The sequence below is a fragment of the Argiope bruennichi genome, chromosome 1 (genome assembly GCF_947563725.1).
Source record: "Argiope bruennichi chromosome 1, qqArgBrue1.1, whole genome shotgun sequence".
Classification (NCBI taxonomy): domain Eukaryota; kingdom Metazoa; phylum Arthropoda; class Arachnida; order Araneae; family Araneidae; genus Argiope; species Argiope bruennichi.
In genome coordinates, this window is record NC_079151.1 from 48,373,637 (window position 1) to 48,398,736 (window position 25,100).

A 25,100-nucleotide genomic window follows, 5' to 3' on the forward strand; every position below is an offset into this window, starting at 1 on the left:
ATTTGAGTCGCCTATACGACAGTTCATTGTGAACTAACTCTGCTAATTGTTATCTTGGAAAACAGCTATGACTTTCTTAATTATTTTTAACTATAAACGAAGAACTATCAGTAATTAAAATAGGTAATATTTTAACGGCCTGATTGGAACTTGATGTTAAAAGTATCTAAAACTGAACAGTTTCACTATGAATATTCAATTAATATGAAGAAGCCAAGCATGTAAAATTCTACGCCACTTTGCCACTGACAAATGAAGTTTTGAAATGATAATGCGCTTACTTGGAAAATAAGGAACTTTGAATTCTTTCGAGTATTCAGTGCCATTTATTTCAACAGAACAACCGAAAAATGTCGGTCCGTCCGATAGTCCGGGCAAGTCGTCTTCCGGTATGGTCGTAGAAAATTCGAGATCATATGCTCCGTCTACCAGCTCGTACTCTAACTCCGTGTCGTTGAGGGGCGATTTTGCTACGGTTTTGGGTTTGATTTGGAATAGGGACATCTCTGGAAGAGGGAAGACGTTCTCCACTTCGCAAACCACTCTCACCACGCCATCTGATATCGAGTAGTTCAAATTCACGGATGTCGGAAGGGCTGCAAATAAGACAGAGGTAAATTATTTTTCAGACACAGTACCGATAATTTTGAGATAGTTACTTGATAATAATAAAAAAAATAACTTTTTTACAAAACTTTTTTCTGAGTGTTCTAAATAATAGAAAACGACTTTTTTTACTAACAATATAGAATTTAAACAAACTAGTATGGACATTAGAGTCTATTTTCATAATGTTGCTAATCGCTGATTATAATACACTTAAGTAATTCCTATTTTATTCACATCTGTATACAAAAATTTTAATGTTTGCGTGTCTTTTATATAAATGTACTGTTTTTGTCCAATCCTGATAAAGTTTGACACACTTACTTTTCAACACTAAAGAAGGTCACTGTCAATTTTACAAGACCCAGAAATCAGTTAACACAAGTTAATTAAAAGTTAAGCAAGTTTTTTTATTTATTTTGTTTGAAAATATTTTTTAAGAAAAATGATTTTAGTATTATATAAGAATTAAAATGAATGACTTTTAAGGATGCCAGTTTTAATTCTTACTAATTTTAATTTTTGAAGCTTAATTTTACTCATAATCTGCAATAGCATCTTTTTATTGTTAAAATGAAATGCCAATTAATAACATTTTACTATCACATAATTCAGTCACTCGCTTTTGCCGTTACTAAAATTAAAATACAAAATGTCTTTATTTGGACATTAATTCCAAAATAGAATTTTCACTTCCACTTTTATTTCGTGGCGTAGAAATAGAGGGATTTTTTAGAAGAATCTGCTTACATCAGCAATTTTCTATCCCTTCACTCGGCACATGGGAACCGCTGGTAAATCATTTTTACAAAGCTTCAGTTGAATTAATTAGAAAGAAAAAGTGGAATAGGATCAGGAAATAAGAGAATATTTTAGAATAAAGTTAATATTTGCTGAACTGAGGAAAGAATTGGGAAATTAAGTATAAATTACATTTAAAAATATTATATAATTAGTATAATTTGCAAGTGCAGTAATTTGTGATAGACTGATCATTTAAATCATATTTTCCAGTCCTATTATGTAAGAAGTAAAATTTTAATTAAATGCATTCTGTATTAATAGTCAGAAAACCTAATATATTGAACTAATAAACAATTTTTTAATTGCGGTGTTTACATAAATTTTTAAATTTTAAGAATGCTCTTTTTGTGAATCAGCACCAAAATGTCTTAGAATTTTGTTTTTAATTCCATTTTTAAAATTTCCATATTGAAAAAGTATTTTCAAGCTCTTATTTCGCAAATAAAAGCAAGCTTTTTAAAACTGAAAGGTTCGCATAAAATTTCACTTGTTTAAAACATTTTAGACTTGTTTCTCTTTTTAATTTCTAAAATAAAACATGATAACGATGTTAAAAGGCATATGGTAAAAGAATCAGAGGAAAAATCTAAATGAAGTAAACGATTGCAAATAGAAATTCGTTTTAATCGGTGATAAATTTTGCAATTAGTATCTCGTTTGTTCATGAATCCTGTCTTATATTTCTATTTGTACAAAACTGTACCTTTCCCTGCATTCTGAATTTTTGAGCCCTTTGCATGTAGCACATCATACGCATCATTAAATTACACACGATATAATAAGTAGTCTTTAAGATCATAAATCATCATTTGTCTTTATATATTCTAATTATCCAACAGCTCATCTAGTTGATGATCTTTAATTGCAGTTATAGCACTCCAGAGGACGTTTTACGTTTTCTGAAGTTTTTAAAAAGGGCGAGACTTTAACCGAAGAGTCTATTAATTTAATAATTACTCGTTTGCACCTGTAAGAACGATCATACTGTAGTATTACATCTCAATTTTAGTTTCTCTAGAATAAGTTTTACTATTAGTGTAAATATTTTAGAATGATTTGGGAATATTTAAAAAGTACCACTTAAATTTCTATGTAATGAATTAATTGAGCAATGGATTAGTTTCAATTCACCTAAAATCTTTTAATGATTTCTATGACATAAACTTAGAAAGTCATATCAGTTTTAAGAATTTATATAATGAATTAATTGAATATAATTCATTATATAATGATTGTTATTCAAGTTTCCATGTTAAATGGGTTGAACCGCTGGATAATTAAAGCATTAATTAATAAAATGAATTAATCAAATAATGAATCCATTAAGTAATTCAGATAATTAATTGAAGCACTGGATATTGATTAGTTTGTATTCAGCTAAAATAATTTAATGAATGGTTTCTTTGAATTATGTAACTTAGAAAGTCATATCGGTTTTGAGAATCATATATAATATAATGATTGAATTTTCAAGTGCATCAATTATAATATTTTCTTCTCTAATTACATTTTAGTTATATGAGCTAACCAGTAGAGTTTCAAAAGATGTATTCTGATTTCCTGATACAGTGAAAATATTGTTACGAAATTTCCGGGGTTCGTTTGAATAGTGGGAGTTATATGGTATGGAGAACACTCAGTCAGCAGGCGGCAGTAGAAAATGAAACAACGACGTTTATTTACACGATAACACACAAGACAACACAAAGACAACTATATACAACACACAAGACGATTATCTTCAGCCGAGACGTGTAGACAACAGCACACAACAGACTCTAAGGCAGACCGTAGCGCACAACTTAATTCAGCACTCACTTGACTCCGTCGCTACTCCGCTAAATCTCTGGGAGGCCAGTTCTTTCTGTCGATTCCGACTACTCTGCCCTAGTAGCTGCGGCCGCTTCCTTTTATAGGTCTCAGGAGGCGGGGCTAGACGCCTCTCAACCAATCAGGAACTTTCGAGGCGTATCTTCGTTCCTACCGGACGGATCGGGCAAATTCTCGATGTTTCGAGTATAATCTATTTTGGCGCCAAAGTCGCCAAATGGTCGCCAAGTTTGTCGCCAAGCTCCGGGACCCTCCGACGCGACACCGGACTCCGTCCAATACCGATGATTGTAAAACATTCTTTCCGATGGTGGAACCAACTATGCTGGGAAGCAGCATTACCGATTCGTAACAATATGATGTGTTTAAATGTTCCATATTGAGTTTTCCCAATATATTTTAAAAATAAACTGATATGTCTTTAAGTAAAGTGGCGTTGATTTGGAAGATTATATAAAAAGGTCATAAACTGTAGAAAATATTTGAACGCCACTTTCTGACTGGATATATAGAATACCTTATTGTTTTAAAAGAATATTATGCTTACAAATTAGTTGAAACTGAAATAAATTCATTAATGATTATAAAATTACACATAATCTTTAGACGTAAGTCTTATTACACTATATAATAAATTATGAATAAAACTTGGATAAATTTCATTTACGAATGTTTAATTATAGAGAATGGATTTATTAAAACAAATCAAACAACTTGTGGATTGAAGAATAGTAAATAATGATAAGATTAAAGAAAAATCGTTTGGCTTATTGAATGTGCCATCAACCATAAAAATGAATTACTTATTTTCTTTTTATTTTTAGATAAAAATAATGAATGAATATAAATTGTGATAATAAAAAAAGTGGATTCCCCACGGAAACCAGATAATTATAGGGATAATTACTAGCATTTATTTCGGAGGAAAATGGTACGAAGAATTCCATATCCAGTGAGTATTACGAGCAGAATAAATAATTTTTTTCATCCATTATGCTAGTCTGGAGCAATTTATTTTTTTGTTGAGTTGAAGAATTAAGTAAGGCGAACAGGTGAGAGGTTTCTCACGATTTTAATTTTCTGTTACCAAAGTAAGAAAAACTCAAGATATTTACTTATGATTAAGGTATAAAACCATTTGGTGGTTGCGAAAACAAAAAATATGAATAATTAATAGAGCTTTAAAGTACACCAGTTGAATTTCGTTTTTATGAATCTTTCAAGGGAATAAAAACCTACCGCTAATATTCCATTTTGGAACATTTATTAAAATTTTATAATAGCTCTTTTGTTTCCGAGGTAATGAAAAAAAAATGATTTATTCATTAATATCCCTTGTGTTTTCATGAAATGTAAATAAAATTATTTTGGGGTGTGATAATCTCAAAATTCAAGTAGTTTCCAATGTAAAGTTTTAAAATCTTAATTTCCATTGCACGCAATTCCATTTTGTACACAGAAGCATTTCTTTTTTCTTGCAAACGAGTGTTCTTTAGAGTAAATATTTAAATTCTTTTCGAAAATTTATGGATGGTTTTCTTTGATAAAAGCGAAAACGCTTATCTTTTAATATTTTGGTTCCGTATAACCCGTAGAATTTCTCAGAAATGTAAATAAAACGTTTTAAAGAAAAAACCCATCTACAGAATGAATTTTGGGTATAAACAATTGTTGCGAAATTCGAAATTTTACAATATTTTTTGAGAGCATTTTAATTTTAAGAGATTAATTCATATACCTTATTTTAAAAGTAATAAGATGACATATGTCTACAATAATAAATAATTAATAAACTGCAATTGTAGCAGTTGCATTACTCTCTTTTTTGGATAATAGATGGCGATGCCTAATTAGATACGCATCCCATAGTGCATTGCGATTGTAATTATAGTGAGATGAGATGCTGTTCTGACGAGGTGCGCGCGTGAATGTCTTGTATTTCTTGTTTGAATTTTTTGTGTGAAATGTGATCATTACAGAAATATTCCCGAAAACATGGGTCCTCTTGCTCCCACTGCACGGATCGTGAAGATCTTCATTCCACCACACAATAATACATTTAAATTAATAAATAAAAACATTTGTTTCCTGAAGGATTTTTACTGAGATAACACCAATGTCTTTCTAATTATTTTGAGAATATCAACCGATTACTGAAGCCAGTTGCAAAGACAAAGTTAACTGCAAGTTAATCCATTACGAAATACAAATGGTTTTCTAATTATTTTTGCATGTTAATATGGAATACTGCATTTTAAAACATCATTATCACTTGAATTTTCAGGACAAATTACTTTTATTAAAAGGATAAAAGGTAAAAGACCTCCAGAATTATAGTGATTGTGATACCTGTTACAAATCAACGATGATTATTTCATAAGAACATTAATTATACGAGTTCATCTACACGAGAATTTGATAAGAACGATTGTCTCCAAAAGATCTTAAATCATTCATTATAATGTTATTAAAGATTGCCATCATCCGAAGAAATTCTATGAAATTACATTTAAAACTATTAAAACCGACAACACTCGCACTGTTGTAATCATTAAAGGCTAAATGCATTGATGAGATTTATCATTAATTCTCTTCAAGTTTTTTGAAAATTTTTAAATTCGTGTTGTGTTACTGGCACTATATTTTAAATTCCAAGGAAAAAATTTTCCATGGACATTTGTACACACCGGGGAAACTAGAACCTACTTACTTATAAAGGCAACTTTCAATTTCCATATCTGAGGTATTGCCCCCCCCCCTCCCCCAGTAGAATAAGGTCTAAATATACAGAACAGAACGCCGTCTCATACCGTGTATCCATTCTGGTCACTGAACGGTTTGGTGGGCATGCCACGGGTGTTTAGTAAAACACCATAATATTTAAAGATTATTCCCATTTGTTTGCATAGTTTTCTTGTTATTCCATGAAGAAAAATTCTCTTCAAATTTCATTGTGTCGATGATATAACGCAGGGATTATATGACTATTTATTTAAAATGAAAGTGTATCAAAAATATTTTAGTAAATATGATAGTTATGAGAGCTTGCAAAATAATTTAGAATTCGTAATTTTTTTCATCAGTACATTTATTAATTCCAACAACAAAACATATAATTTCTTATGTTATTTAGAAATTCTCTTTATTGGAAATATATATCCATTTTTAAGAGTTTAGAAATTTGCTGTTTGTCAATGATTATCGTAGATACCCTATATATGAGAAAGCACAATTTATCTAATTGAAAAACTTTTTTTAAAAGCCGAAAGTAATTGCATCAAAATAATTATTCTCTTCAACGGTAAAAATTTTATTAATTTTTTATTTTATAATTAAATACAAGTTTTTTTTTCTCAGAAAAGACAACTTGTACGCTTTTTTAAAAAGAAAAAAAAATCTTTAATGATCTTATAAGAGTATATAAAATCACAACTAGTCACTATGTTTTTAATCTAAATTTCTTGTTTTTAATGAATTTTCAAACTTTTTATTGCTTTCCTTTTCTTAAAATACTTATGATATTTATTGTCTTACTTGCATTCATACATGTTTTTTTTGTTTATTTTTTTAAAAAATATATAACGTAAAATAAATAGTAAAAAGAAAAATTTCATTTTTTGAATTAAAAAACAAATTTGGAAAGTTTAAGAAATGTATTTTCCGTAAGCGGATTAAAATTTACTAATTAAGCGTAATTATTAAGAATCAGCTGAAGAATACTTCAATAAATTATTGATTAGTTTAGTTTGAAGAAAATTATCTTAAGTATAAGAAAATAGAACAGTAAAAAGAAAAAAAAATGTAATAAATAGGCTTAACTTTGGAGCTTTTAATCTTTTTACTTTCTCGAGCTCGAACTTTACAAATAACAGAAAAGATATTTCAATCGACCAAAAATTCGGTCTTGGCATTTTTACGAATTTCCATGTTTCAGACTTCCCTCGAGTCAGAAAAACGCATATTTGGAATTACGACCATGTGTCTGTCGTTCTCAAGAGAGTTCTCACATAACTCAAGAGTGCTTTGAGCTTGATAGATGAAATTTGGTGTATGATCTTAACGTCCGATTTATAGATAAAAATCAAATTTTGAATAAAGTCTGTGAACTGAAAATACTTCGGTCTGTTCCTCCTATTACTAGTAAACACAAAACTTCTGATTATAAAAAGAGCTAGACGAATTGAATTTGGTATACAGTTTTACCAAATTAAGTGTAGTGGCGTATTGAATACTGAACAAATCCATGAAATGTTTAACTGTCTTTTGAACTGTTTGTTCCAATGCTTGTAAAGGCGATAACTAAAAAATTTAACGACTTAGCTAAATGAAATTTGGTATGCAGTTTGTTATTAAAAACTGTCGTTTATATTAAAAATTTGACTTCAATCGGTCGATAAAACTGTCCAAAATACAAACTAGATTTTCTTCATTATATTACGAATTGCGGAACTTTCATGTGCGGAAATCTAAATCTAAAAATTTGAGAACTGTTGGCTCTTACGGCTTAAGGTTAACCGTTTTTATAAGGGAGATTTAACACCTTTATTAGGAATGCGATAAAGAATACTAGGAAATTTTGAGGAGACCTTTATTCATCTTACCTATCGATTAAAGGAGAATCGTCTTTCCACATGTGAAGTGTACAACGACAATTTCTTTTATCTCATTTTTTATAATAGCATCTTAACTGTTTTGGTTCGAGATCATCTTTTAGTAACAGGAAGACACGGCAGAATTAAAAAGATGCTGATATTTGATCCTAGTTGTTGCAACACAGTTGTGAGCTCTTAACTAAAAGATGAGGCATTGCCGTCTTCATTACGAAGCTGTCTTATCGCTTTATTTTACAACGCACTTAAGTATTTTCGGAGTGTTATTTTTAGAATTTTCTGATACCATGATACAGAAGTCGCCGCTTGCCATTTTACAATGTATTAGACATAAAATAGTTATATAAAATTAAAATTACCTGTCACAGAATTCTTTTTCATTTAAATGTGAAAAACAAATAGCAAAATTAAAAATTCTTCCAAATAGATATTTTATTTTTAAAGTAACTTTTTTCGAATGTTTTCTTCTATTTAGAAGCAGTTGCTTTAAAAATATCTATTGGAATTATTTTCATACTTTGCTCTGCTTGAGCACTATGAAATAAAATCGTGAACTCACAAACTTTCAGTCAGATAGTAAATTATCTTTTGCCATTCTGTATTTGATTAGTTATTTAATTTAAATAGTTATTCGATTTAAAATAATATATTTTATTTTGAGAAGAAAATGGTTTAAAATATATAATTTTTATATTGTTTCAGCCAGTAGAATTTAATTCATGCGCACGCGCACACAATCTTTTAAGTTACGAGAAAAATATAATATGAAATTTTTTCTTATGATTTTAAATAATTATTTTTACTACGTTACTAAATATTTTCAATCTATTTCATAAAAATAAATTAATTGTAATAAAGAATATTCTGTAAAATTCACAACTGTATTCTTTCTTGTAATATTAACTGGGCTGATTGTCTTTGGTAGCATAAGTAACTCAATTTGGAGTTTTGAAATGTCAAGTGGGTGAGAAACAGTAGCGGCTCGTAAGTTAATAAATTATTAGTATATATATATATATATTACATTCGCAGCTAGATATGTATTGTTGCATTTCAGAAATATAAATAACCAGTATATGATAAAATTTATTTGTAATTTTGTCAATAAAACACTATGCGAATGGTGAAGTGATGATTCAGCAGAATAAAGATCGTACAGTGCCTTATCCTTACTTCTGTCGTCGCATTTTCCACTCAATAATATTTCTTCAAAAATGAATAGCAAATAAGATATCAATAAATGAACTGTAAGGTTCATAATTGTTTCCTTTCACGATACAAATTCTACTCTTTATCAAGATGAATATGTGTGTAATAAAAATGAACGTTGAAGCTCAATGGGCCACAAGACCTTTTATCCTGGCTCTATCAAGTACAGTGCAATTACATTTTAGGGAATAATAGTGCCCCTAGGAAGGACTTTTAAATTTTAATTCACCTTTTAATTAATAAAGAATTAATCAAATTTTCGGTTCTCCCACTATGTCATTCAAAAATATTACAACTTCAAAATGGTGTTTATATAATCTTAAAACTCAAAATTCTTTTAATGAAATGAAACATAATCTTAAAATTCTTTTTAATGAAATTGATTTTTTGTCGTAAATTTTTATCCTACTTTTAATCAATTTGAAAAAGTATTTAAAAGGTATTTCTTTTATTCAAATAGTTTTTATTATTGCTTCTAATCTCTCATCTTGACTTTTTTTCTTTCATTAATGATGGAAGTATGAAGTTAGGTTTTATTTTTTCGTAATGAGTAAGTTTCTATTTAAAATATGCTTTTAATAATATAAGTTAAAATTTTTCATGTACTTAAATTAAAAATTTAATACTAAAAATAAGCAGTTATTAAAGTTTCTTTTAACGAGCATTCATTTTTAAACTTTAATGTATTATAATTGGATGTTTAAAATATATATTAGCATTTTTATAGCTTGGAAATTGCTTTCTTATTCTAAATTGAATTATTCAATGAATGAAAGAAATTTTTACTGAATTATCCTCTGAGTTATCACATAAAATATGAAAAAATTATTCTGTAGTTCATGAAAGACTTCAAGATTTAACGAATCGACTTTCTCTTCACAAATTTAAGATAAAAATGTGAGGTTTAGGCAAAAGAGTTTTTTTTTTGTATTAATAGAAGTTTAAACATTTAAATTTTTGAAATTAACGTTCATATTTTAAATGACAGAATGCAAGAAAGATGCGTTGCACAATAAATGGAATGCCGTAGACCTTTAAAGTAGCTCGCGTTATATCTGTCAGATTTTAAATTTAAAAATACTATACTGATGAAGTAGTCAAGAACAAATTGCAATATATATATTTAAATGAAACTTTAGTAACCTTTAATTTTGGCAAACCAGCTGGTCATCAGAGACGGCCAGTTAATAATAATCGATACCTTTTTATAAATAACTTATCTGAATAGCCTCTTAGAAAATTAATCTCGCCGTTATTTTTAAGATTGGTTTTTCTTACAAATGTAATTGAATACCTAATAAATTAAATGTAATCTTGTGCAGATAATAAGAATCGGAATTAAAATTCATAAATGGAATGAATGAAGGCAAAATTTAAATAGGAGTAAAAACCAGCAGGGCTGAGCCTGAAATACTTCAACTCGCGCACTCTGTAAAAAAGATGTTATTCCCCCTCTCCCCAGCACAGATTTGTGGTTCTCGGGTAAGGCGCGAATTCCTTATATGGTATTGGCGAACAATAATTACTAAATGCAGATCTTTGAGGATAATATTTTTATTGAATGAATATGTAGGTTGGACGCCATTTTTCCAAATGATTATATCCAAAATCTAGCGTGATATTGCAGTTTTAGATAAGATAGACAATTTTATTTATTGAAGCTGTTGTGTTTGGGTTGTGCATGTGAAAGTACAGGGCGACAGATAGTCCGTCCTTTGATAAATTTGGTTTCAAACTAGGTGAGAATCTACATTTTAGTATCTCTGTACCAAATTTTATTCATCTAGCTCATTACGCTTTGAAGTCGCCCAGTTCACTTGCATTTGAACAGTTAGACAGATTTTCTTTGATTGAATTTCGTTCAAAATTTGATAGAAATTATATATTTGGTCTGAAACCCATATACTAAATTTCATCCGTTCTAGCTCAAATGATTTTTGAGTTGTCATGATAGTAAATGGACACACAAACAACTCAACTTTCCAAACTCAGGAAGGTCTGAACCTTAGAGATTCGTCAATTTTCGCATTCAGTTTTTTGATAATTTTAATTACTTATACTTCGGATCCAAGAAAGTAAAAAAGAAGTTTACCGCTCTCTAAGTGGAGCTGGTTCTATTGCATCGCACGTATTTTTAAATTCAAATGGGAGAAACATTTGCCTTTCTTTTGGAAATCTATCAATGAGTTATATGCGCTTTTAGTTTTTCTGAACAACGCGCAGACCAGCCCTGGCATGCGAAACTCATGCTTATTTTTCTGCTCTGCTTTCACATTTTAATTGTTTTTCTACTTTTTTTCTTTGATAATTGTCCCCTTACTGTAAAAAAATAATCAAAGACCATTAACCATTTAGTAAAGATGCAAATTAAATTTAAAAAAGGGAAAATGCAACATAAAAAAATTAATTTTACTGAGTACTGCTGCTTTTATTAGCGAGATGCCACTGGCTTTAAAACATTTTTCTCCCTTTATGTTTTGATATTAAAATTGCGAAACGTGAAATATAGCATTATATAAACGTATTATCTTATAAACATGCATATATAACATGATCATAATTAACAATTGCTACTGCGAATGGTTATTGCTATTTACTTGGCTTTTATTGATTTTTTTTTTATATTCACTACGCTATTTTATAACATGAAGTATTCTTTAACAAATTATATTCATATATTTTTTATTTGAAATTATTTACATTGTCACTTTTTTAAATTAAAAAGTTTGGCAAATGTATCGAATATCAGAAGCAACATTAAAAATAGATCATGGAATTCTTTGTTTTAGTGCATTGGAAAGAAATTGGTTGTTGTGCAATCAAGAATATTCAAGGGTTCATTTTTCGATTCAATCCGACCTTCTTTAGATATGTACTGCAAATTTTATATTTCAGTAAGTTTTCAAAGCAAATAATTTGGCAACCAAAAGTTCATTTTGATATGATTGCCACAGGAGATTTCATAATATGTGACAAGACTCAGGCTATTCTATTTTTGTCTAAATTTATTTTACCTGCAATTTTTGCAACTACAGTTTTCTTAAAACGGTAAAATAAAATTCAGGTAAAATACTGTTAACAGTCAAAATATTGTTTGAGCAATCAATGATTTATTTTCCTTACCTTATTATTCAACATTTACAGAAATTATTTCGATAAAACATTCAAAGATATAAATATTTGTAAAAATGAATAATGAGCAAGTACTGATTGATAATGATGATACAAAATTAAATTTAATTTCATTGTAAGACAAAGTGTTTTTAAATTATAAGACAAACTTGATTCATCATATTATTTAATTAAAATACAAAGAATTCAAAAAAATTTTTTTTGAGATCAATCATACATAAAAAGGAAACTAATTGTGTATGTTTGGTGATTTTTCCCTCTTTTAATTTTCCCTTTTACAATTAAAAAATAACTATGAAATTCTGAATACAAGTAATAAGATCGACATTTCTCTCATAAACTTTTTGAAATTATTTAACGATATGAAATGCGCGAGTATAGAACCTGGGACCTTGTGGTTAGCAGTCCAGTAACTAAACCATGATACCAAAACAATTGCTCGGGTAGCAGGGCTGTTAACGGGCTTATATGCTATCAGAAGCAACATTAAAAATGGATCATGGAATTCTTAAATTTAGTGGATTGGAACGAAATTGGCTATATGCTATTCACCACAGACTCTCCCTCCAGTGAGTCGGAAGTGAGACGACTGTGATGTATGTGATGTATTTATTAGCTATTGTTTTTATGGGCCTATACCCTTTTTGAGTAGCGAGTGTGTGTAGTTGCCGATGCTGCTGCGCCAAGTGAGCTTGGCGACTTTGGTTTTGCTGCGTCAAGTGCATCTGACGACTTTGGTTTTGCTGCGTCAAGTGCATCTGACGACTTTGGTTTTGCTGCGTCAAGTGCATCTGACGACTTTGGTTTTGCTGCGTCAAGTGCATCTGACGACTTTGGTTTTGCTGCGTCAAGTGCATCTGACGACTTTGGTTTTGCTGCGTCAAGTGCATCTGACGACTTTGGTTTTGCTGCGTCAAGTGCATCTGACGACTTTGGTTTTGCTGCGTCAAGTGCATCTGACGACTTTGGTTTTGCTGCGTCAAGTGCATCTGACGACTTTGGTTTTGCTGCGTCAAGTGCATCTGACGACTTTGGTTTTGCTGCGTCAAGTGCATCTGACGACTTTGGTTTTGCTGCGTCAAGTGCATCTGACGACTTTGGTTTTGCTGCGTCAAGTGCATCTGACGACTTTGGTTTTGCTGCGTCAAGTGCATCTGACGACTTTGGTTTTGCTGCGTCAAGTGCATCTGACGACTTTGGTTTTGCTGCGTCAAGTGCATCTGACGACTTTGGTTTTGCTGCGTCAAGTGCATCTGACGACTTTGGTTTTGCTGCGTCAAGTGCATCTGACGACTTTGGTTTTGCTGCGTCAAGTGCATCTGACGACTTTGGTTTTGCTGCGTCAAGTGCATCTGACGACTTTGGTTTTGCTGCGTCAAGTGCATCTGACGACTTTGGTTTTGCTGCGTCAAGTGCATCTGACGACTTTGGTTTTGCTGCGTCAAGTGCATCTGACGACTTTGGTTTTGCTGCGTCAAGTGCATCTGACGACTTTGGTTTTGCTGCGTCAAGTGCATCTGACGACTTTGGTTTTGCTGCGTCAAGTGCATCTGACGACTTTGGTTTTGCTGCGTCAAGTGCATCTGACGACTTTGGTTTTGCTGCGTCAAGTGCATCTGACGACTTCGGTTTTGCTGCGTCAAGTGCATCTGACGACTTTGGTTGCGGGTAGATTTCGCCACAACAGCTGTACGAAGGTTGAAGGTTCAGCGTCCGAGGTCACCAATTTGGTGATAGGTGAATGAGCGATGATAGAACCTGGAACCTTGTGGTTAGCAGAGTAACTAAACCATGATACCAAAACAATTGCTCGGGTAGCAGGGCTGTTAACTGGCTTATATGCTATTCACCACAGTTATCTATTTTTATTTCATTGTGTAGTTTCTTTTTATTATTTTAATGATCCAATAACTGTATTTTGCTAAATATCCATTTCTTTGTGAGAATTCAACTACTTACCATAAACTGTCATGGTATCCTCCATATTATCGGCGCCTTCCAAAGACTGAACCTCGCACCTGTATGTGCCACTCAACTCAGTTGTTGGTTTCAGTATATTGATGGCTCTTGATCTCGTGTAGTCATTGCCTGATGGTATTATATAGTCTTCGTCGAGCTTGAATTTTTCTGAGTATAGCTTAACGTCCAGCTCCGGTATCCATTGATAAACAGGATTGGGGTCGTCTTCATGGAACCACTTGACCACTAGCTTCTTGTCTTCTTTAAGACTATACGTGTATTCACAGTCAAGGAGGACGGATTCCTCGCTGCCGTTGGGAACAAAGCTGGGAATGCTGAGGCGGGTGATCTGGAGTGACAGACATTCTAAAAAAAAATAAACAGATTTTTAATCCAACCGATTCTGCTTAAAGCTTTATTTTCGACTAAGCTCCTATTTGTTGGTATTGTGATAACATGATTTCTATATAACAAAAGTACAATGTTAAATAGTCAAAAATACAATCTGAAATACAGCATTCTGACTACAAATTTTTCACATAGAATTACTTAAACATTCCTCATACTGAATCTATAGCCGATTTTCAACTATATTGACTAAGCAGCTAATCAGATTGGTAAGCGAGGGAGACCGCAAGCAAGGCGATTAAAAGCATTAATTTTCTAACTGCCAAATAAGCAAATTTGTAAAAAAAAATTCTACATATGATAAATTATTAGAATTATATATTTTATCAAATATAATGATCCGGATCCTATATGCTTCATTATTTACATTTAGTTATCAGAATATATATGAAACTGTTAATCTGTTTAAATAATATAATGAAAAAATATGAATGTTCTGTATTCTATCGTCAGAATATATAAATATAAACAAATATATATAGTCACAAAGTCAATAAAATATAAGTTATTAATCTAAAATAAACAATTAACGTGCTAAAAATTCTCTGAAAATGTGAAACAAATTGATTATCTTAGTAAAAGAGGAGCTCTATAATGTGTATTGCTAAGTTATACAAAATATCTAAATCCACCACTCTATGAAACTCATATTTATTTCGCATTGTTTTGGTCGAATCAAGTAAGTTATTTCGATTTAAATGACAAAAAAAAAAGTTGTATTTATTTCGTTTTATAAAAATCGAAGCAAAATAAATTGAATATAATGAGTATGATTTGAATGGTTCATTTTTGTAGAAGAATAAAATCTAGATATTTTCCCCAATTTTACTTAAGCGCCATATTTCTATTTCTGCGAACGAACTTAGGAAACGAAGAAGAAAATGTCATGGTTTATTCTCTAACTCTTCGAATATATATATTTTTCTCTTTTTGTTCGTATGAAAGAGTGAATGAATGGGTGAATTCCTAATCTTTGGAGGATGATATTACCTCAACGATGGCAACGCCCAAGGTCTGTTTCGCCCATCAATTCCAGCTGACTTCATGTCATTGTTGTCCAAGGTCGTAACCACGGACTCGAGTACAACACGTTATTGAAAATACTCAGTAACTCACTACAACCGCATTTTCAGGCTGTTTATATGGCGTTTTCAAGCGTGAAAATGTTTTTATATAATGATTTGATATTAACTCATCCGAGTGGTAGCGAAAATTGTAAATATTTTCCAATTACAAGAAAATTACAGATTAATGAATTAAAAAAAAACATTTTCATTAAATGTAGCCAGATATAGTGGAAGATATAGAAACAAGATATAAAAACTTACGGACAGGTTTTGACGACCAATAATACATCAATAAGCATTTATGTAAAGTAAAAAGCTAATTTTACTGCTACAGCAGATCTGATTATATATTCAAATTTCTAATAATTTGAAAATGTTTTTAAGATAATTAAAAAAATATATTTGACTTTCTGCTTTAAAATACGGTTTTATTACTTTAGAAAACTTAAATGAGCAGTTATGTCGTGCGAAATTAAGCTGTGTCCCATAATGTTAGGATCATGTTAAAAGCTATTGAATAATTCTGATTTAAAGCATTTGAAACAGTTAATATGAATTTTTTTATGAAGTACTGCGTTTGCAATACTAACTAAACAAGCAAAATGGAATCTTAAACGATAGGTATCCTTTGCAACAGAAAATATGAAAAAGTTGCCATTTTAGAGATTAAAAACAACTAAAATTGTAAATTAAATATATTCGTTCAATTAAATATATTATTTTAAAATTTCGATTAAATATCTTAATGACTGCATTTGAAAGATAATAGTTGGAAGCTTTTATTACTTTAATTATTTAGAAAACGGATCAATTAAAAATTTCATCATTAGTCAGTTCTGAAGTTAAACATTAATTGAAAATACGATAAAATTTCAATTTTTATTAAAAGCTTGCGCTATATTGAAACCTACTCTTAATAAAAAGTAAGCCACATCTTCATACTTTAATCGTCGGTAAATGACATAGAAAAATGTTGGGGAGATATTAGTAGCAACAAGGAGAACGATTTTAGTTTCAATTCAAGAAAGGAACAAATTGCTATAAAAGACACGAATTACTTTAAAAAAAATGATTGTCAGTAGAAAAAATCATACAACACAAAATTTGATATTGAAAAGAATTTTAAGATGAATTTTCTGAATTTTAAATTGAGGTGAAATTTTTTTTCTGCTGTGATATTTTATTAAGTTAATGCGATAAGATGACAAAATTTTATTTAATTTTTATTTAATTATAAATGTAAATAAAATTTCAAAAAAAAAATGTTATGAAGTATGTATTAAAGTATGTATGGGTTAAATTGGTAACTACAGATCAAACCGTCTAGCCAATAGACCACGCACGCACGAAAGCACGCATATGCGCACACTTATCTTTGATCAAAAGATCTTTGGTGATCAACCGATTTGATGTTCATAGTATCATAGTAAAGTATTTTGTGCTTAATTTTTATTTCCACAGCTTATTCAAGAAGGTATTAAAAACATTACTGTGATAATCGAACTCATGGGGTCGGGTCCCATGATGTCATATACAATTAATCTATTTAATATTATTAATTAAAATAATTAACAATTACTAGTAACTGGTTAATTTATTTAAAATTGAAGGCTGTCTTTTGTTCAAATGGAAATCTATTTCCTAATTCTTCATGTAAACTATGTAGATAATAATCAAAATTTTTCCTCTTTTAGCTTTCAACGTTAAAATAAAAGCACGCTATTTAATTTTTACGAAACAATTAAAATGACTTGAATTTCTTTGTACAGAAAAAAAAAAAAACTTTGTTAAAAATTTTCACATTATATTTAACAATCAGGAAAAAGTTATACAAATTATATATTTAATTATATAATAAATTGATATAATTAAAATAATTTTTGAAATTTTAAAATGTTGCTATGCAGTTTTGAGCAATAATATTTTTAGAAGTTATCGTGGAAAATCGAATAAATCTTATTTAAGTTTTGATTCATCAAATACTCTAAAATTTAATTAAATTAAAAAAGTCATTCCAAAATATATGTGTCGAATTAGGTAGTTCTAAATCAAAATATTTGTTCTTTATATCGCCAGTGCACAAGCATTCTTTTTTATTAGTAGTAGGGATTTGAATAATACCACGCTTTTGACTACTTTTTTCTGGGTTGCGTGCGCCCGAGTACGTCCCCCCCCCATGCTAAGAGTAAGGGAAGAGAGTGATAATACTTAAGTCTCTTCCTTCCCCTTCAGACGTGAGTAAGTGGAATTCGCGTGCGCTGATCATTCTAATCTGTACCGGTGAGGGACCTGAGCTCACTGTCTATTTCTGTCTTGGCAACCCTCTTCAACAAGCCCGGCCTCTGCTTTTAGAATCGCCCCCAACGTTTAGTGTCTCCGCCATTCAACTCACTTGCGTCCCGGTAGCTGTCGAAAGCTTCAGTTACAATAAAGTAAAGCGTTGCCACACCATTGTAGTGTTGAAAAATATGTGCGTAAGGAAATGAATGCTTCGTTCAGAAAATGTTTGTTTTAAAAGTTGTATTATTTGACTCTAAAGGAATACGATATTTATATTATTATTTAATTACTTTCTTTGAGACAAAAACTACTATTAACATTTTTTACATACATATACAGTGGTGGCCAAAATTGTGGACACTTTTGAAAATTTTTGTTTTCTAAATTTGTATGCTTATAAAAAAAATGCAACATTCCAGAAAATGCAAACCCTTACACATCATTTTAAAGTGAATTAAATGCTGATTTCAATACAAAAGGCAAAAATCAAATATTTGCAATACAAAAAAAAAAAAAAAGTTGAACGGCAATAATTATTGCAGTGAGTTACCAATATTTAGTAGGGTAACCTTTATTTTTTATTATTGCTTCACACCGATGTTTCATTGAGCTGACGAAAGTTTTAAATTCTTCCTTCGTTATTGCATGATGCCAGGAAACAATTATAGCCTCAATTAATTTCTTTTATTTGATAAACGCTTCATATGTACAAAAGTTTTCAAACGGTGCAATAAGTTCTCAATAATTTTGATGCAGGACTGTTTTTTGACCATGATAATAATTCAATGCTCTTTGTACTAAACTACTCTTTTGATAATTGTGCTGTGTGTAAAGGAGTTGAATCCTGTTGAAAAATAAATGATGTATTGTTGGTAAAGAGATCACTGGTGGAAGGTTAAGTTTTGGCTCTAGAATAGTGTCAATGTATTTTCTTGCATTTAATGTCTCATAGATAACATGAAAGAGAGCAATACCGTCTGCTGACATGCATGACCAAATCATAACACTGAGTTCTTCATAGTTGCCTGAATGCAGTCAGGATGTAGCTCTTTGCCTATTCTACGTCTTACATATTTTCGCCACCACTATCAAATAATATCTTTGTTTCATAATTCCGTATAACTTGTGACCACTGATCATCTGTCCAATTAATGTGTTCCTTTGACCACTATAATCCTTTTATGCGCTGCTGTAAATTGAGATAAGGCTTTCTTCGAGGAATTCTATCTCTTAATCCCACATCTAATAATCTTCGCCTTTTTATTCAGGAACTGACAGAAAAGTCAGCATTATTCAATTGATTTCTGATGGTCTCTGATGAATTTCTTCTATCTTCGAGATAAGGTCTTTCTATTCTTCAGTCATTAACAGATATAGTGAACCTTTTTAGACCTTTTCCTGCTTTGTGTTTTATTAAATTTATCTCCTGATATCATAAACAAAACTTTCGGACTCCAATGAACTACCCACCTGTCTTGCAATTTGAGCATAGGAAAGACCACATTCATGTAACACAATAATCTTAGTTCTCTTTCTAGGTGTCTAATCTATTCTTTTATTTGATGTCATTGATTCTTGACTAAATATCAGAAATATTTACAAACATTTCAACCATGTATTAAAAACTTAAACAAAATTTCTAATTTGCAATTTGATTACATAAAAAAGTCTTCTTTCTACAGAAAAAAACCACAATAATGACTCATTCCAACTTCAGCAACTTCAACAATGTCAGCTTTTGCTAGCAGTTATTAACATTTGATTGTTTCCCAGAACAAGAACGGTGACTTGTCAAGAAAGCTAAAAATTACAACCCACTTCATTATTTTATTTGTTATTCATATTAAAGTAAAAATAACTTTTTTAATATTGCAAATATTTGAATTTTGCTTTTAGCATTGAATTCAGCATTAAATTCTCTTTAAATTGATATGTAAGAGTTTGCATTTTGTGAAATGTAACATTTTCTGTAAGCATACAAAGTTAAAAAACAACGCTTTTCAAAAGTGTCCACAATTTTGGTCCCCAATGTAATTAGTTGATGAATTTCAAATTATAATAGAAATAATATTTTTAAAAATAATCGTCCGCCTCTATTAATAGATTTTTTAAATTTGTCACCTTGGCAATATAGCTGATAAAAATTATTATGACAGAGAAAATATTAAAATCAAATAATTTATTTAGGAAACCACATTGACAAAATTTATAGTACAATATTTTTTTAAAGTCTCAATTCTTGAATCTCCATTTGTTCGTGGAGGGAATATAATTTAGAACATAGTGGTATAATGTGTTAAAATTAAGTCTTTTGCACATAAGATTACTGTTGCTTTATTTTAAAAGCGAGAAAATATTTATTATCATATTGTAAAAGATGTATACATAAGACGAAGATGGTGTAGTTTTTATTTTTAAAATGCTTTTAATAATCAATATTTAAAACTCTTTTGGAGCCCGAAATAAATATAATTTTTGATTTGGTGGCACTCTGTGTGCTAAAATGAAATTAATAATTGTTAGTCACAATTATTACTAATTAATTATTTATCACAATACAATTTTTCCTAAGATATATCGCCTTTTTGTATGAATTTCTTAATTTTACACTTGAATAATTTAAGCAAACAATTATTAATGCTTTTTTATATTGGGGGGATGAATTAATATCGAAGAAACATCCGATTAATCTCTCGATATTGCTCAGTTAACTAGAGGGAATGGTCTACCTGAAATTTTCGCTCGTACTCCCTATTAAGAATGTTATCTTTCCCGACCACCACATAAAAATTTTGGACCTTGGGCGGGATCATAAATGCAATGGGAACTCATATTTTTATTACTTTAAGAATAAGAAATCGGAGCAAGGAGAAAGGATGACAACATAAAAGAAGATATTCTGCCCATACCACCAATTTTCCGAGCTCTTGAAGATCCTGCATATGAGTTTTAATATTTTCGTGTGTAATGAAGAAAATGAAAGATGCATTTTGAATATTTTTTTTACGATCGATTAAAACAAAAATTGAATACATAATTTTAATTTTAGCAACAAGATCATATATAAAATTTTATTTATTTTCACCTTTATTTTAGGTTTTTCAATTACCGTGCAAATGTATGGTCAACAGATGATCAACTCCTTGATATATCTAGTTCAATGCTTGATGCGAATTTAGATTTTAGATGCTAAAAATGTCCCAGTTTTCACTTACTTAAACCGGTGCACCTTTGGGTTATCACACTTATACGTAAGCGAAAGTACAGACTGACAGACAGTTAACCTATTGATGAATTTAGTTAGGAAAAAGGATCTGCACTTAGATGTGTGCAGGTTGAGGTTCGAACTCGCAACGTTAGGGTTCGTAGCCGCGTAACATAACCACTAGACAAAAGAGTACTCTCTTCTCCGGAAGTTGTTATCTGGCTTATAATGTTACCACCACAACAGTCCGCATGTTCACATCACGTCCGGGTCACCAGTTTGGTGCGTGGTTTAACACGCATTGCCAAATTTACTTTAAATTAAAGTATTAAACATTTTTACTTAATAAAAACTGCCAGCCATTTAAATAACAAAAATATATTTTAATTAGAAATTAAATTAACAAATATATATCATGATACATTGGCCGTAATTCCATCTACCAGCACGAGGCAGAAGTTCTAAGCCATCTGGTGAAGGCAGGAAGTGAGTCACTCCGTATCCGTTGGAGAGCAAAGTTCATCTCCAAAGGTATGATTGATGCATATCGCCAGTTGGCGAAACAAACAGTCATTTATCGCCTGTTTGGCCGCTGCAGATGCTTAAACTGTATTACATGCATCTCTTTCTGATCCTATGAATGGATTTTGTTTAAGATTTCTTAGAAATATGTGAATTTTGTAAACCCACATACCAATTTTTATCTGTCTAGTTCTAAGCGGTTTTGAAGTATTATATTCATACACGGATAGACAATATTCCTAAAATATTTTTTTGGACTGGGGTTGGAGGTCTGAAGCAGAAAAAAACGTCAAAGTTCGAGGTCGCCTTTTTAATATTTTTACCTTCACAATACTCATAATACTTCATATAATGAGGAAGTAATAAAAGCATGTGATATCTAAAGCATTAAATGACAGATAAATCCCTCCAAAAATGTCTTTAAAATCATTTTTTTACTTTTTGAATGGTGGTTAGGCAGAGATAACATAAAACGTTTTCATATTTATTTATTTATTAACAATAAGCTGCTTAATGTATCGATTTACAGCTTAGTCTATATTCCGTATTCGATGTTCTTAAGATATTTATGCTCCAGTTCAAGATAATTCTGCTGGACAATTTTAAATATTTGAAGAGAAATTCTGAGTTAAAGAAGACTTTATACTTGAATATTTTTTCCCTTAAATGTAAGATTGAGAAAGATTTTCGTCATTTGAAAGAATGAAAATAAAATTTTACAAATCTTCACTGCTTAGAGATTAAAGCGAAGATTATCAGCTTATTCTACATTCTGAGTTAGTCAAGATATTTATGTATGATTCCATGAAAATTCCATTTAGCATTTTTGAGTATAATAGATAATCCAAATTACGAAAATTGAATATCTTAAATGATTTCCTCGTAAAATAATACTAATTTGAAAGAAATTCTGTATAACAAGAATCATAATAATTTATTATGTTCTTATAGAATAATTAAGATAATAATGTTCCTTTATTTATACAAAATAGGAACGACGAACTTTTAATTTGATTTAAATACAATTGCTTCAAAAATAGTGATGAGAATGGAATCTGAAAAAATTTATTTCACCGAAAATTGCATTATATTTTATTAAGAAGTCTGAAACAAAATTCTTCAGGAAAAGAACATATAAAATAATTTTGAAAAAGAACTATATCTGAAACCTCCGATATGAGTCAAATATCTTAAAAGTCAAGATTGTTTATTCAAAAAAGAAATCTTAAAAAAAATATTGTATAGTTCTTAAAAGAATTAAATCAGACTGTTCCTTTTAAAATACTATTTTCATGAGATATTAAAAATGTCTTCGAAATAAACAATCTTTTTACTGAATTTATTCAGACGAATTTAGGAAGAGAATTTAGAATGCTGAAAGAATTCTTCTTGGAATGCTGTAATGTGTATATATGACATTATTGATTTATAAACCTTTTTGAGAGAAGTGGAGTACTTTTTCAACATTACAGTTTTATATTCATTTTAATAGTATATTTGAGAAGATTGATTTATTCAATGTATTCATTTATGGATATGTCCTTTTTTAAGCTTTTTCTTTTAAATGCATAAGTATGGTTTCAGGAAAATGTTATTTATGTTGGCAACTTCAAGCATACATTTTATAAAATGCATTATTTTCCATATAATATTAATTTAAAAGCCAGAATTTATTGTTTTGAGAATATTATTATATAAATTGTTAAATAAGTACAACGTAATTTCCATAAGAACTTTAATCTTTTAAAAAGCATAACATATATTTAATAACTAAATTAATTTTAAATATCCTACGTACTTTAAATATTTGAAAAGCATCCAAATTTTTTCATATTAATATAACATTAGAAGAGACAGCAGTTAGTTGCGACATAAATAACTTATAATACGCATGTTATTCTATGGTTTCTAAAATTTTTAATCAGAATTTTTGGTAAACAGGATTTTTATGAGAGATCTTAATAGGTTCAGACAGTCAGTCCAATGCTGAAACTAGTCTCCGATTTAGTTTGTTAATAGATTTTTTTGTTGTAAATTTTGATTTAATTCTTAAATTTTGATTTAAGATAGTTGATCTTCTTTATATGTTTATTTGTTATGTTTTTTATAGCTTATACTTTTATATTTTTATATGTTTACTTGATTACTTTGTCTATGAATTCAGTTATAAAAGCGACTTTAATATTTTTATTACTAATCTCAATACATTTTTTATAAATTTACAAAAATGTCGAAGCTATTCAATGAGATAAGTTCTAACGTATTATTATGAGATTTTTTAAAAATATATACGGGTAGGCTTTCTGGTTTAAATATTCATATGTGCTCTCAAAAATCAAATTCCCTTTAAGGATTCCCTTCGGAAAGAAATCGACAGAGATTCGTCTGATTAAAAAAAAATTGATCCTCTCATCTGATAAGGAAGAAATAGAAAAATACGACAATATAATTAATTAAGGAATGGAAAGAATAAAAAAAATAATGAAAAAGGAAAGGTTTAAGGGGAAAAAATATTCCCAAATAAAAAAAAAAAAACTAATGAGAAAAGGATGAAGATGATTTTGAACTAACAGATTCTGGCTTTTTTAGATACTTACAGAAACAATGAAGACATATTGTTGTACTTTAGCGCACACCAAGAATATTTAAGAAATATTTGCTTCAGCAAAATCGGGTATATTCCGATCCTCTGAGTCAAAATATTATAAACAGTCCTTTGTGATGCTTAGTTCAGATGAAGGAGAATGGGTTGAAGCTGTCTTTGTAAAATGTAGGTACAAGATGTGTATTTGACTTAACTGCAACTCTGATGCAAACTGACATTTTATGTTAAATAGTTAAATAATTTTGTTTTTATTTTACTGCAAACACGTGATATCATTTATTAATACATACACACACGCGCGCGTGCCTATGCTGTTTTTTTAGTTTTCATACAAGGTCATAGAATGTTCTAGAAGGTTATCTTCTATTTTAATCAATATATAGCCAAAATTCCAACTGATGTAAGACCTTTCGTGTTACCAATATTTTTCAGCCTTATTACCAATAAAATAGCTCTAGTGTTGCTTTAAAACGAGACATTAATATAACTAAACTAAACCTTATTACCAATGCCTTTGTCAGCAAATGATTTTTTTTTTGACTGAGGATTGTTGACTCGACATCAGTCCAACAGCCATCAGAATTATCATTCTTTACCAGGAGATTTTCTGCTAAAGGAAGCAATATTAAAAAATTAGTATTGATATTTTCCACCTTTTCTTGCATAGTGATTTGACATTTTGTCTTATTATGGATTACGAGAAGATTATAACATCAATGTTAGTAAAGTTTCAAAATGAATTCGAATATTTCTATCTCCTTTCTTGCACTATTATCCAAGATTTGTAATCTTCATTTATACTGGATTAAGAAGACTCCATTGTAGTATCGTTAATATAGTCTCTATATGAATCTGAACATTTT

General features: G+C 30.0%; 1 protein-coding gene across 1 annotated transcript in view; it reads right to left on the reverse strand.

The window, feature by feature from the left end:
- Nucleotides 1-25,100, reverse strand: part of LOC129980976 (uncharacterized) — a 115,998-nt gene that overhangs the window by 17,524 nt on the left and 73,374 nt on the right. The window contains exons 2-3 of the mRNA XM_056091536.1: nucleotides 14,151-14,516; nucleotides 282-596 (exon numbers count right to left, since the gene is read on the reverse strand). Coding sequence (XP_055947511.1) covers nucleotides 282-596; nucleotides 14,151-14,516 — 681 coding nt within the window. The remainder of the gene's footprint in view (nucleotides 1-281; nucleotides 597-14,150; nucleotides 14,517-25,100) is intronic.